The 14,138-nt window shown below is 44.8% G+C and overlaps 1 protein-coding gene across 1 annotated transcript in view; it reads left to right on the forward strand.

The window, feature by feature from the left end:
* Rigi (RNA sensor RIG-I) overlaps positions 1–14,138 on the forward strand; it is a 43,216-nt gene that overhangs the window by 26,399 nt on the left and 2,679 nt on the right. The window contains exons 12-17 of the mRNA XM_075967515.1: positions 177–312; positions 2,471–2,619; positions 6,117–6,207; positions 6,419–6,589; positions 7,599–7,750; positions 13,087–13,230. Of these exons, the coding sequence (XP_075823630.1) occupies positions 177–312; positions 2,471–2,619; positions 6,117–6,207; positions 6,419–6,589; positions 7,599–7,750; positions 13,087–13,230 (843 nt within the window). The remainder of the gene's footprint in view (positions 1–176; positions 313–2,470; positions 2,620–6,116; positions 6,208–6,418; positions 6,590–7,598; positions 7,751–13,086; positions 13,231–14,138) is intronic.

Genomic DNA, 14,138 nt, shown 5'->3' on the forward strand with positions numbered 1-14,138 from the left:
TTTTTGTTTTTTAATCATAGACCCACTAGGGGCTATTCACCTCTTAAATCTCAGCTGTGCAACATGAGAAAGATTTTCTTGAAACTGGTTTTGATCTAGGTACAGCCAGTTGAACGTCAGTGTAGTGGACGTGGGGAGTTGGAAGTGTACTGAGACTCACCTTTCCTTTGAAACAGAAATACAATGATGCTCTCATCATCAATGAGCATGCCCAGATGAAAGATGCTCTTAATTACCTCAAAGCCTTCTTCCACGATGTCAAAAATGCAGCATTTGATGAGACTGAGCAAGATCTTACGCGGAGGTTTGAAGGTGAGGGCGACTCGGAAGTCGTCGCTGGAGGCCAGTGGCTTGATTGGCAGCGTGCACGTTATACTTAGCGTATATTTATTTGCTGATGCGGTTGTGCTGGGTTTAAGATGGGACATGATAGTGGCTGTGATGGAGCATGACCTTAGCATGGCTGAAACCTCAGCACTACAAACAAAAGAAAGCAAAAACCTTAGAGTTAACCTAACGGGGGGAGGGGAGCACGGGAGGGTTTGGCTTCAGAAAAATCCAATACCTATAGGCACATCTGTTCCTTTTCCACCTTTAATTTGGGAGAAGGAAAAACAGTGGGATTTGAAAAGGCTGCTTCCCACAGTTAATGAGTAATGGTATTCTGTCTAACTCAGTAAATTAAAAATGTTTACTGACACCAACATGTGTTCTAATGATGTTAAGAAAACTATGCTTTATGGATATTTCTTTGTTTGGTTTTTTTTTTTGAGTCGGGGTTTCTCTGTGTAGCCCTGGCTGTCCTAGAACTCACTCTGTAGACCAGGCTGGCCTCGAACTCAAAGAGATCTGTCCATCTCTGTCTCCCAAGTGCTGGGATTAAAGGTGTGAACACCTGGCTTATGTATACTTCTAATAATGAGAAAAATGTCCCTACTGCCCTTACATTATACTCCAAACATGGGAACATAGTAAATGGAACATTTCTATCGAGTAGCAATCACTACTTTTTTGGTTATATTAAATTATTTACTATACATGTGTATTGCCAGTGATGTGCTGTGTTGATCAACGTAAGTCAGTTATCTGGGGGAAAGTATATACATGAACTGCATATGTTTACTATAATTTTACTGATATGGGGGATAATGTCGCATAGAACTTACAAATGACAAACACGAAATTCTTCATTGTAAAGAAGAATTAGCCATTTGTGGCCCACAGGATGCTTTTGGTGGTCTTGGCAGGACCCTTGGATCGATAGCCAACCACAGACTGCAATCCCCAAACAGATGCAGTTCTGATATGGATGCCAGGTCTGTTTTCTGTAGGAATAACAAATAGTGAGATAACAGAGATGTGCTGGGGCCTCGCTGACTTCTCAGTGCAGTGAGCGGCTTCTCTTCTGAACCAGATAAAGCCTTTTGACTTGACTCATAAGTAACAGCTAAATTTAACCTGCATTATATACTTAGCGTTTTACAGAGTCTGGACTGCCAACAAAGGATGAAGCAACTGTTATCTTCATTTCCATATGTAAGGGCTTCTACTATGCTCAGTTTCCCACCACCAATGTCTCATTGAACTTGTGTAAAACTGAACATTAGCACACACACACACACACACACACACACACACACACACACACACACACAGATACATACATACACAATAACTCAAGCACTAACTTTTAGTAAAGTGTGATAAAATGAATTATGAAATTAAGGACCAGGGCTATTTGTTGTATTTGTCTTTAGTATAAGTCATTGAGCTGCAAGGATATAGAATTGAATTTTTAAGGTTATTTTTAAGAACTTAACAATGACTATCATAATCCGGTTTGATTTGACCCCAGTATACCATACATTTTTTTAAATGATAAGACATCCTGTGTTCCGGTTTTTAACTTAAAACATCCTTTTGAAAGCCCCCTTTAATCCCAACATTTGGGAGGCAGAGGTAGGCTGATCTCTGTGAATTCGAGGCAAGTCTGGTCTACATAGCAAGTTCCAGGACCAACAGGGCTGCATAAAGAAACCCTGATTCAAAAAACAAACTAACAAATAAAAAAAAAACAAATAAAAATATGTATCTCTTTTGATCTTTCCACATCAGCAGGTTCATCATGTTTTCCTTTTAACCTTGTATTTCCACCAGCTGGGTAGGCCAGGACCTGTGGAGCAGTTTCTCAGTGATTGGGTTATTTCCTGTTTTTCTTTCATAGTTTTGACAGTCTCAGTGACTGTCCTCGGAATCTTCTCCACAGCTTCCTAAACAGAACTCAAGTCAAATCCCTAAGCTGTAGATTGTAGAATGTGTGAGCTTTCCTAAAGGGGTACACCAGTTGAAGTGAGTGGTTACGTCTCAGATTTCTGGCTAACAATGGAGAGGTTAGCCGTTAGAAGTGGAAGGCCACAGTTCTAAAGCGTCTACATTCATAAGCCTTTTGCAAAATGCTCCCCATTTGCAGAAAAGCTGGAGGAACTAGAAGAAGTTTCCAAGGATCCCAGCAACGAGAATCCTAAACTCAGAGACCTCTACCTGATCTTACAAGAAGAGTACCACCTAAAGCCGGAGACCAAAACCATTCTTTTTGTGAAAACCAGAGCACTTGTGGATGTAAGCCTCGTGTGTGTGTGTGTGTGTCTACTTTATTGACAAGGTTGCCCTTTTCTCACTACCCTGTAATCAAGCATCTACACCTGTGTGGGCCTGTTCTGATTGTTTATCTTTGCCTAAAATCTCCTTGTTTTATTTACCCAGTCATAAGACTTGGCACTATAGAGTAAAAACCTCATCTTTTTTTTTTTTTTAAGATTTATTTGTTTATTATGTATACAACATTCTGCCTCCATGTATGCACACAGGCCAGAAGAGGGCGCCAGATCTCATTACAGATGGTTGTGAGCCACCATGTGTTTGCTGGGAATTGAACTCAGGACCTCTGGAAGAGCAGCCAGTGCTCTTAACCACTGAGCCATCTCTCCAGCCCCCAAACTCATCCTTTTTAAGACCTTCCCATTAAAATGTTCACGTCCAGCCATCCTGTAGGTATTGATTTACATTTGATTAGTACCTAATATGCTTGGGCATCTTAAATGCTTTAGAAGTTTGTCTTGACATCATCTTTAAAATGCTTATTCAGATTTTACAACCAATGTCAAAGTCGAGGTTTTGGGCTGGAGCTATAGCTCAGTGGTTGAGTACTCATCTAGCATACATGAGTAGTTTAGGCCCAGTTCTGGGAAACAATAGGTTGCTACCACATTGTTAAGTTTCTTAAGATTCTTTTTGTAGGATAACCAAAGAAAGTCCTCTGGGAGACAGGAGATTTGAAGTGTTTTCTGCTGACCCACAGCCTGCTTCTTAGTTCTTTCTTTTTTTCCTTTTCTTTTTTTTTTTTTTTAAGACAGGGTTTCTCTGTGTTGTCTATCTCTGGCTGTTTAAGACTTTCTCTGTAGACCAAGTAGGCTTCGAGCTCAGAGACGCTCCTGCCTCTGCCTCCCGAGTGCTGGGATTAAAGGTGAGCACCACTACCTGACTTAGTTATCTTCATAGTGTCTCTGAACACTGAACATTTCTAGTCTGTTTTTTTTTAATGCATGTGGGTGTTTTACCTGCATGTGTATCAGTATATTGCATGCAGTGCCCACAGAGACCAGAAAGGGGCATGATATTCTCTGGAACTGCAGTGAACTGACAGTTGTGAGCTGTCATATAGGTGCTGGGAATTGAACCCGGGTCCTCTGGAAGAGCAGTCAGTGCTCTTAACCCCTGAGCCATCTCCGCAGTCCTCTTTGCTATGTTTTATTAGTGTTTTGTCATTTTTGGTATAGAGGTCATGCATATGTTTTCTTAGAGCTGCATCTAAAGGATAGTTTTAGTGATGCAATTGAGAAATCGTACTTTAAAATGTTTCACGTTAAGCAGGGCGGCGGTGGCGCACACCTTTAATCCCAGCACTCGGGGGGCAGAGGCACGTGGATCTCTGGGAGTTCGAGGCCAGCCTGGTCTACAAGAGCTAGTGCCAGGACAGGCTCCAAAGCTACAGAGAAATCCTGTCTCAAAAAAATCCAAAAAAAAAAAAAAGTTTCACATTAGCCAGGCAGTGGTAGCACACACTTTTAATCTCAACACTCAAGAGGCAGAGGCAGGAGGATCTCTGTGAGTTTGAGGCCAGCCTGGTCTACAGAGAGAGTTTCAGGACAGCCAGAGCTACACAGAGAAACCATGTCTTGAAAACAAAACAAAACAAAACAAATTCACATTGTGGGCTGAGAAGATAGCTCAGTGAGTGAAGCATTGGAAGTGTGGGATCAGGCGTGGATGCAGTTCCCAGCATCCACACAGAAGAGCTGAGCATGGCAGCGCACGCTTGTGATCCCAGCACTGGGGAGGAGAGATAAGCAGACCCTGGACTGGCTGGCCGGCTAGGTGAGCCCACTTGGCAATCCCCAGGGAGTTACTCAGTCTCAAAATGAACTAAGGTGGGTGGCTCTTAAGGAACGACACCTGAGGTTGACCCAGTCCTTCATAACGTGTACACACACACACACACACACACACACACACACACGTGCACACCCCCAAGCATGATCAGCCCTGTATACCCACACGTACCACACATATTTTTCAAATTTCAATTGTCTATTGCTGATATGTAACCATAATTGATTTAGACATATCGATCTTGCTTCTCAAAGTCTTGTTAAATCCAGTTATTCTGTGTACCATTGTTCTGGACCTTGACTTTTTAATCACTGCAATTTAATCACAAATTAAGCCACAATGAACCACAGAGGTCTAGACCACTAGAATTCATTGTTGTTTGGGACTTAGTCTGAAATCTATCTGCATGTTCAGCTTTATGATATATATATATATATATATAGAGAGAGAGAGAGAGTACTTTGTGTGTGTGTGTATATATACATATATTGTATATACATGCATATACACACAATATTGAAATAATTCGAGGTTTAATCTTTTTTTATGTATTTTTTTTATTGATAAAAGGAGAATAAAGAAAAGAAAGAGAAAAAAAAAAACAAATTTCCACCTCCTCCCAGCCTCCCATTTCCCTCCCCCTCCTCCCATTCTTCTCCCCCTCCTCCCACCCCTCTCCCCTTCCCCCCACTTTTCTCCCCCTCCCTCTCTAGTCCAAAGAGCAGTCAGGGTTCCCTGCCCTGTGGTAAGTCCTAGGTCCTCTCCCCTCCGTCCATATCTAGGAAGGTGAACATCCAAACTGGCTAGGCTCCCACCAAGCCAGCACATTGCGTTGGATCAAAACCGCATGCCATTGTCCTTGGCGTCTCATCAGCCCTCATTGTTCGTCATGTTCAGAGAGTCCAGTTTTATTCCATGCTTTTTTTGGTAACAGTCCAGCTGGCCTTGGTGAGCTCCCAGTAGATCAGCTCCACTGTCTCAGTGGATGGGTGCACCCCTCGTGGTCCCGACTTCTTTGCTCATGTTCTCCCTCCTTCTGCTCCTCCTTGGGACCTTGGGAGCTCTATCCAGTGTTCCAGTGTGGGTCTCTGTCTCTATCTCCATCCATCGCCAGATGAAAGTTCTAGGATGATATGCATGATATTCGTCAGTATTGCTCTAGGATAGGGTCATTTCAGGTTCCCTATCCTCATCTGCCCAAGGAACTAACTGGGGGCCTCAGCTTGGGCACCTGGGATCCCCTCTAGGGTCAAGTCTCCTGCCCATCCTAAAGTGGGTCCTTTAACTAAGAAATGGGGTTCCGTGCTCCCCTATCCAACCTTCCTTTATCCCGATCCTCCTGTTTCCCCAAGTCCCCCCTCCTTTCCTTCTACCTTTTCTCTCCCCATCTCCCCTTACCCCCATCCCACCCCACCCCCAACACCCCACTTTTCTCCCCGGCAATTTTGTATACTTCCCTTATCCAAGAGGATAACTATATGTTTTTCCTTGGGTTCACCTTCTTACTTAGCTTCTTTAGATTCGCCTATTGTAGACTCCGTGGCCCCTATTTATGGCTAGAAACCAATTATGAGTGAGTACATCCCATGTTCATCTTTTTGGGTCTGGGATATCGAGGCTTAATCTTTACAAATAGTATCCAACCGGTCTTTGCTTCTCACTTTCAGGCTTTAAAGAAATGGATTGAAGAAAATCCTGCACTCAGCTTTCTAAAGCCTGGTATATTGACTGGACGTGGCAAAACAAACCAGGCAACAGGTATTTATGAATAGTGAAGTAGATTTAGTATAGTATGCGTATAAAATGTATACCATGTTTCATTATTTTGTGACATCTGATGGACTGTGTGCTTTTTTTTTCAAGATAAAAATAACTTTCCACGTTTAAATGGTCCTAATTAGTGGCTGGTTTTCCAAGAGCGTAACTCTTTCACGAGTGAGTTGTACAGTGACCTCTTTATCCAACGCAGGGATGACACTCCCAGCACAGAAGTGTGCGCTGGAAGCGTTCAGAGCCAGCGGGGATAACAACATCCTGATTGCTACCTCGGTGGCTGACGAAGGCATTGACATTGCTCAGTGCAACCTGGTCATCCTGTACGAGTATGTGGGCAACGTCATCAAAATGATCCAAACCAGAGGTGAGGGCAGCTGGCGTCATTCCCACATGGCTCCCGCTTTGTTTGGTGTGTGGGTGCTTGTCCATCCTTCTTTACTGAGCTGTCGCATGTGATTGAAGGCACACGTGACTCGGGTAATTTTAGGCCAAAAGTTGACTTCTCTGGTCAGGATTAGGTGGTTATAGTTTTACCCATAGTGCTCCATTGTGACACTTCACAATGGGACTGCCTGATGCCCAGCCTTCACTGGCACACTTAAGAAAGTATGATAGCCACTTGGCCTGAGGCTTTGCCACTCAGCAAGTAGACCTTTCATGGTTGTGGCGAGTAGCTCCTTGTACTGTAGAGTCCTTTCGTCTCACCCTGACCAGGCTCTTCCCTCCTTTCCCTTGCTTCCCCAAGAAGAGCCCCACTTGGCCCTTCTGAATAACATCTCTGTGTGCTGCTCCCTATTCCCATCCTTTTTTCATCCTTCTTCAGCTTATGATCCAGTTCAGCCAACCAGACTCCGCTACTGATGTCGAATTGCTCACATCCTGCTTTTTCACATTTTATGTCCTTTTCCATCTCCGTTGCACATAACCCAACTCTCAGAATAACCTCTCATTCAGATGCCCGTGACCCTTTCCATCTGTCTCTGCAACAGCGTTGCCAGTGTCTTTCCTGCATCCCAGGGCTTATAAACCTCTCTCGGCATTACAAAAGGGTTCAGGTGGGAGTGCTCGTGGTGGCATCGCTGAGGACCCATCTAGATCATCTTGAAATCAGTGTTTCTGATAATCCGGCTGTGATCACACCGCATCACTGGAGATCCCCAGAAAACGAGCTGCAGGTGGATCCTGGTTCATCTGTGTGTTTACCATGCAGACTGGAGCCCGCATTCTCATGTGCTCCTCAGTCCAGCGCCCCTAGAAAGCAGGGTGCTGTGAATCAACAGTGAATTCTAGGAACACCTCTCACACTTTCGTGTCTGTTTCCACATCACGTCAGGGTTTTACATCGCAAGTACAAACCAAATGTTTTCTGACAGGCAGGGGAAGAGCAAGAGACAGCAAGTGCTTCCTCCTGACCAGCAATGCTGACGTCATCGAGAAAGAAAAGGTGAACATGTTCAAGGAAAAAATAATGAATGAATCCATTTCAATGCTTCAGACATGGGATGAAATGAAATTTGAGAAAACGGTAAGTCTTTTTTTTTCTGGGTTACTCTTGGAATCTGACCAGAAATAATAAATGAGCAGGGTTGGTGCTGAGTGTGTGTGTGGTGTGTGTGTGCATACATAGTGTGTGAGCGCATAGATAGTGTGTGAGTGTGTGTGTGGTGTGTGTGCATACATAGTGTGTGAGTGTGTGTGTGGTGTGTGTGTGCATACATAGTGTGTGAGTGTGTGTGTGCATACATAGTGTGTGAGTGTGTGTGTGCATACAGTGTGTGGTGTGTGTGTGCATATGTAGGGTGTGTGCGTGTGAGTCTGTGTGAGTGTGCCTGTGCGTGTATGGTGTGTGAGTGCATACATAGTGTGTGAGTATGTGTGTGGTGTGTGTGTGCATACATAGTGTGTGAGTGTGTGTGTGCATACAGTGTGTGAGTGTGTGTGTGCATATGTAGGGTGTGTGCACGTGAGTCTGTGTGAGTGTGCATGTGTGTGTATGGTGTGTGAGTGCATACATAGTGTGTGAGTATGTGTATGGTGTGTGTTTATGTGCATGCAAGTGTATGGTGTGTATGAGTGTGTGTGTATTGTATGTGTGAATGTATGTGTCGTATGGTGTGTGTCTGTGTGAGTGTGTGAGTATAGTGTGTGTATGGTATGTGTGTGTGAGTGTGTGTGTATGGTATGTGTATGGTGTGTGTGAGTCTGTGAGTATGCATGTGTGTGTGCATGTGTATGTGTGTGTAATGTGTCTATGAGTGTATGTGTGGTGTGTGTGAGTGTGTATGTGTATGGTGTGTGTCTGTTATTTTTTTAAAAGGTTGCCAAGTAGTTCAGGCTGGCTCTCAACTTGAACTGGCTATGAAGCTGAGGGTGATTTTGAACTTTACATCCTCCTGTTTCTACCTCTCAATTGTTGGAATTAGAGATAAAAGGGAGTGATCAAGTCTATGGGATGTGAAAGGGAGGACATATGGTGGTTGGGGGTGGGGAGACCAGCTAGAGAAGAGGGGCAACTCAGTGTGGGGAGGTGGCAATAAGAACTGAACGGCATGACAGCTCTGTGTGAAAGTGCCATAAAAGAAAAACAATAAGGCTGGGTGGTGATGGCGCACACCTTTAATCCCAGCATTTGGAAGGCAGAGGAAGGTGAATTCCTGTGAGTTCGAGGCCAGCCTGGTCTACAAGAGCTGGTTCCAGGACAGCTAAGACTGTTACACAGGGAAACCCTGTCTCGAAAAACCAAAAGAGAAAAAAAAGAAAAACAAAAAGATGTGATTCTGGGGTGAGAACCTCTTTTGTGGTTTTAATGAGGGCTTGGGGCCTGGATTTGAACTTGGAAATTGGCTTGAGTCACAGTTTGCTACGAGGTTGTGTGTTGGATGGTGCAATAAGACCACTGTGCCCCCAGGAATTCTCTGGTTACCATGTTGCGGCACAACGTGTGCAGTCCAGGGAAGCCAAGAACTCATGTCTATAATAGAAGGTTCAGGACATGATGGTAACTCAGGTACTTCACAGTGTGGAGATGATTAGGCTGTTCTGGTTATAACTGCACAAAGTGTAATCTGAAATCTAAATGAAGAAGCCTGTGTTCCCTTCCTCATGGAGCCAAGCTCGGACATGAATGTTCCTTTTGAAGGAAGGACTTCCGGCACAATTTACATACTCACAACTGCTGCAAGGGCTTCTTCACTTTAGGGGATGATGGCTCATGCTAACCCTACCAGGTGAGAATAAGAACATGACTATAATTTTGAGCTAAATTTGAAGCAAGCTTTATTAAATACTGGCCAGGACGGTGGACACTGGCCAGGTCCATACCCAGGATCTCCAGAGAATTGGCTGCGAATTACATTAGTCAGAATGTAATAAGGAAGGCGATGCCCTTCCTGCCTTCGTACAAGGGGGGCAAGCACATATCCTGACACACTTCCTGCCTATGTACTGCCCTAGGTGTGATTAAGCACATCTTGTGCGTTTGTGGCAACCAGGCTTGTTTCACCAGAAGTGAAAACACACGGCTTGTTGTCTAACCTGATCAAAGGCCTCCAGCATTCCAAGTTATCTGTCCTTGGGCAAGCAGGGCTTAGCTTAGAGGCGGTTCTGTTTTGTAGCTCTCTTAAGCACACTCATTTAAATTTAAAATACAACTTTAGCCCGCACGCTCAGTGGAGAAGGGTGCTTGATTGATGGCCTGAGTTTGATCCCTGGAACCTACAGTATAGAAGGAAGAAACCGACTTTGCCTGTGTGTGGAGTTCTTTTCAACCACAGGTGTGGGGTTGGGTGGGGCAGTGCCGTGGTGGCGTCTCCACCAGTTACTGCTGTTTGCCTTAAAGTTGTAACTATGGTAGTAGCAGCTTTAACTCATTAGACTTTAGAACCATTACCAACAGTGCATTTAAGATGAAGGGCCCAGCCCCTCACCAGTACTGCTCCCCCCACCCCAAGATTTGGCAGCCACGATAGACTGCAGAAAAACCCAGCAATATGGAGGCCCTTGACTCAGCAGGATGTCCTGAGCCCCCAAACTCGCCCGCCCGAACTGGCCCGACCTTGCCCTGATTACTGGGAAGAAACTGCCAGGTATCCTCCATGTGGCAAGGAACCAATCAGAAGTTAGCGGGCTCTGCCTGTGCTTTACTGATAATCATGGACTGCAGTACGTTGGACCCCAGTGGCCTCCAGGTATAGCAACCTTTCTACAGCTGCAGCTGACCAACCAGCTCAGGACAGGTTCCACCAGCCCGGAGGTGCACCAATCCTGAGACTGTTACTATGCAACTTGAAGATCCCTGCCCCACAGCAGCTCCGCGTCTCTCTACTGGACCTGCTGTGTCAGACAGAGACCCCGAGTTAACTCATAATTAAAAAAACTCTTTGCTTTTGCATCCGATCTGGTCTAATGGTGGTTTTGGCGTCAAGACTCTGGGCACAACAAAGATACTTGTGACGACTAGTATTTTAATTGAATTTTAGTGTGTGATTTTAAAAAGCCATGTAAGTGAATGAAAGACACTTGGCTATCTAAGGTGCTCCCCACCAGGCGGTTTTGATGGACGAGAGTGCTAATTCTTTTAGCATTTGAGAAATAACTGTTTCTCTTCCTTCTGGCTTGTGTGGCTTCTGAGAACTGCCTGCTGTCATTTCTTTTGTAGAGATAGTAGCTTTGTTTTTCTTTTTCCTTTTTTTCTTTTTCTTATTTTTTTTCCTGCTGCTGAGATTTTGTGTTTCCAGAAGTTTTATTATGTGTGCCTTGGAGTGATCATCTTTGGGGCATGGTTGGCTTTGTGAATCTAAGATCCTACTGCTCTCCATATTTCATAATTGTTTAGCCATAATTACTCTGACTTTCCAGATCCTGTCCCTTCATTTCTGGACTCTAATGACATTAGATGTTAGATGTAAAAAATTCTTCAGTAGTCATACATGTCCCAAAGAGTCTGTTTTTTTTATTTGTTTCGGTTTTTTTAGTCTGTTTTCTTTGTGTGGTTTGATTGGGGTAATTTGTTCCAGTTTTTTTTAAATAAACATATATTACATAATATATATTAAATATATATAATGTTAGTGTGTATGCTTGTGTTGTCAGCATGTAAGTCCGTGCATCAAGTACTTGTGCCTGGTGCTCAAGGAGGCCAGAAAAGGGCATCAGATCCCCTGGAACTGAAGCTCCAGAGAGTTATCAGCTGCTGTGTGGATGCTGGGAACTGACCCAGGTCCTCTGGAGAGCAGCCAGTCGTTGTTATTAACTGCTGAGCCATCTCTCCAGCGTTGGTTCTAATTTTTAGTTCATGATTGCTCCTTGGTCCCTTCTAGTCCAGTTCATCTGTTGAGCTTGTAGTCCGGGTTGTTATGAACCTGCATATTTTTCCATAATCAAATGTGTGTGATCGTTCATTGAAGCATTTTTACCCTGGCTGTTCAACTGTGTACCATGTAATTCTTATCATTTCAGCATTAGCATCATTGATTGTGCCTTTTTCATTCAGTGTGAGGTCTTCTGTTTCATGATACGAGCAGAGATGTTTGCAACTTAGATGTTTTCATTTGCTGTTCCTGAGACTCTGACCCTTCCTAGTCTTCTGTGTTAGCTGGCTACTGGCTCGGCTCTGTTGAGGAGGTAGGGTCCTTGCTTTGTCCCCACCGGTGGAAGCAGGTGAAAGGAGCAAGGGAGGGATGCAGCAGGTGTCCAGTCTCTGACAGGAACAAGGGGAGGGACGCAGCAGGTGTCCAGCCTCTGACAGGAACAAGGGGAGGGACGCAGCAGGTGTCCAGCCTCTGACAGGAACAAGGGGAGGGACGCAGCAGGTGTCCAGCCTCTGACAGGAACAAGGGGAGGGACGCAGCAGGTGTCCAGCCTCTGACAGGAACAAGGGGAGGGACGCCCTTGTTACTGCTGGGTGGAGGGGTTTCTGTCTCCTCGCAGGGTCTTCCTGTTAATGGGGCTGAAGTCCCTGACTCCATCCTGATAATGGGGCCTAATTAGCTTTGTAAAGTAGAAATCTTAGTTCCTCCTTTGTGCTGGCACAGGTATGGAGGGGTTGGGCCCCAGTGCCCTCTCTACCCATAGAGCAAGGCAGTTATATTGTCTGAACTTTAAGCTCTAAAAATCTAAAGATTCTGTCTGCGAGGCTGCCCTTTTCTGGCCCTTTGCTGAGGGACAGCAGGCTTCTCTGGGGGACTTTCTGTTTCTACCTCTGGGCATTCCTGATGTCAGCTGCTTCGGCTTTAAGTCTGCACATAGCAGATGAACAGAAAATCCAGGGAGCCCACCATCATGTTATTCCCAGGACCCTGGTGTTTCTGGCCGGTCCACCCTCTCCTCACTCTTCATAATCTTTCATTTGGTTTGTCATAATGCCCCATTCTTTCTCTACTCGGCCAGTCGACATGTGGAGTTAGAATCCAGCCACCCTGTGCCGGCATTCCACTGTGCTGGACTTCAGCAATATGTTCTGTGCTCCAGGAGAGGTCTCAGGCAGAGGACTCTGTCTCTTGATCTATTTGTTCGGCTTATGTTATGCCTGAAGCACGCCTATGGTGGCTCATTTGTGAAGGGTTTCTAAGGTTTTGTAGAAAGTTGAAAGCATGGCTCATGTGACAATTTCACGGGCGTGTTTGGGAAAGCAATTGAAAGATTAATGGAGGATGGATTAAACCCTGATGGCTAAAGAGTTCAGAGAACCGAAGGAATTACGAGATTGACTTTTATAAACCAAACAGTACGAATAGGAGTTGTATGCTCATGGAAATTATATTTGAGTGAGTGTGTGTGTATGTATGTGCGTGTTGTGGCTGTGTGCATTGACCTTCGTGTGCTAGTTATGGTCATTCAAGAGACTTTTCCTTTGGCATGTAGGTTCAACGCATACAGTTGGATGAAAAGTTCATCAGAGATAGTCAACGCAAGCCACAACCGGCCCCTGATAAGGAAAACAAGAAACTGCTGTGTGGGAAATGCAAGGCCTTTGCGTGCTACACGGCTGACATCCGAGTGGTGGAGGTGAGCTGCCCTGGCAGTCTCGGGTACCAGTTAAAGCGTCTCATCTCCTGGAGAAACGTTTGTAGCTAGGACACTATGGCTTCTGTTGTGGCTGTTGTCCACGGTCCTTGTATTAATAAAGTTGTGCTTTTGTGTGGGGGCCAGAAAAGCTGATATCATGGAAGCATGAAGTGGAATAGAGGTGCTGGAGGCTAGGCAGGAGAGGGAGGTCTAATTACAGCTGCCCCAGCAGTTGGGCCACATGGATAAGGGTTAGGGTTCTCCCACACGGCAGGGCAAGCGCTGTTTCCCATTCATTCCAAACAAATCAGACGAGGGAAATTCAAAGCTTCATAACATGAAGAGGTGAAAATTGTTTAGGCAGAAGGGAATGATAACTACTCCGATTGGTCATTCCATGCTCAGATTATCACACTGCATACTATGAATATGGACAATTGTGTGTCCTTTAGATAAAAATAAGAAAGTCCCTTTGAAAGACAGTCTCACGGTATTGACCAGGCTGGCTTCAACTTGCGAGTCTTCGGGGTCTCAGCCTCCCCTGAGCAGGGACTACAGGCATGCGCCACCACTTTGGCCAAAGGAATAGTTTCTTCATGCGGCTGTAGAGAAGGAAGGCTATGCTAGATGCAGTGTTGTGTCCTCGATCAGCTCCTGGGACAAATAAAGGCTTGCGCATAAAATTCTGTAATGAAAAGAAAGGCACCGGTGCTGGCTTCTTAGCTTAGGAAATGCGTGAACGCGTATAACTGTGTGCTTCTGCGAAACTGGTTAAAGGCATTCGGGAATTTTCCTGGCCCTTTCTGCAACTTTACCGTATGTCAGAAATTATACGAAAGGAACAATTAGGCTGAGATTTTGAAGCACATATGATAGAGTGAAAACCTGCTAGGAAATAAATCGAATCC

Source organism: Microtus pennsylvanicus, chromosome 3 (assembly GCF_037038515.1).
Source record: "Microtus pennsylvanicus isolate mMicPen1 chromosome 3, mMicPen1.hap1, whole genome shotgun sequence".
NCBI lineage: Eukaryota > Metazoa > Chordata > Mammalia > Rodentia > Cricetidae > Microtus > Microtus pennsylvanicus.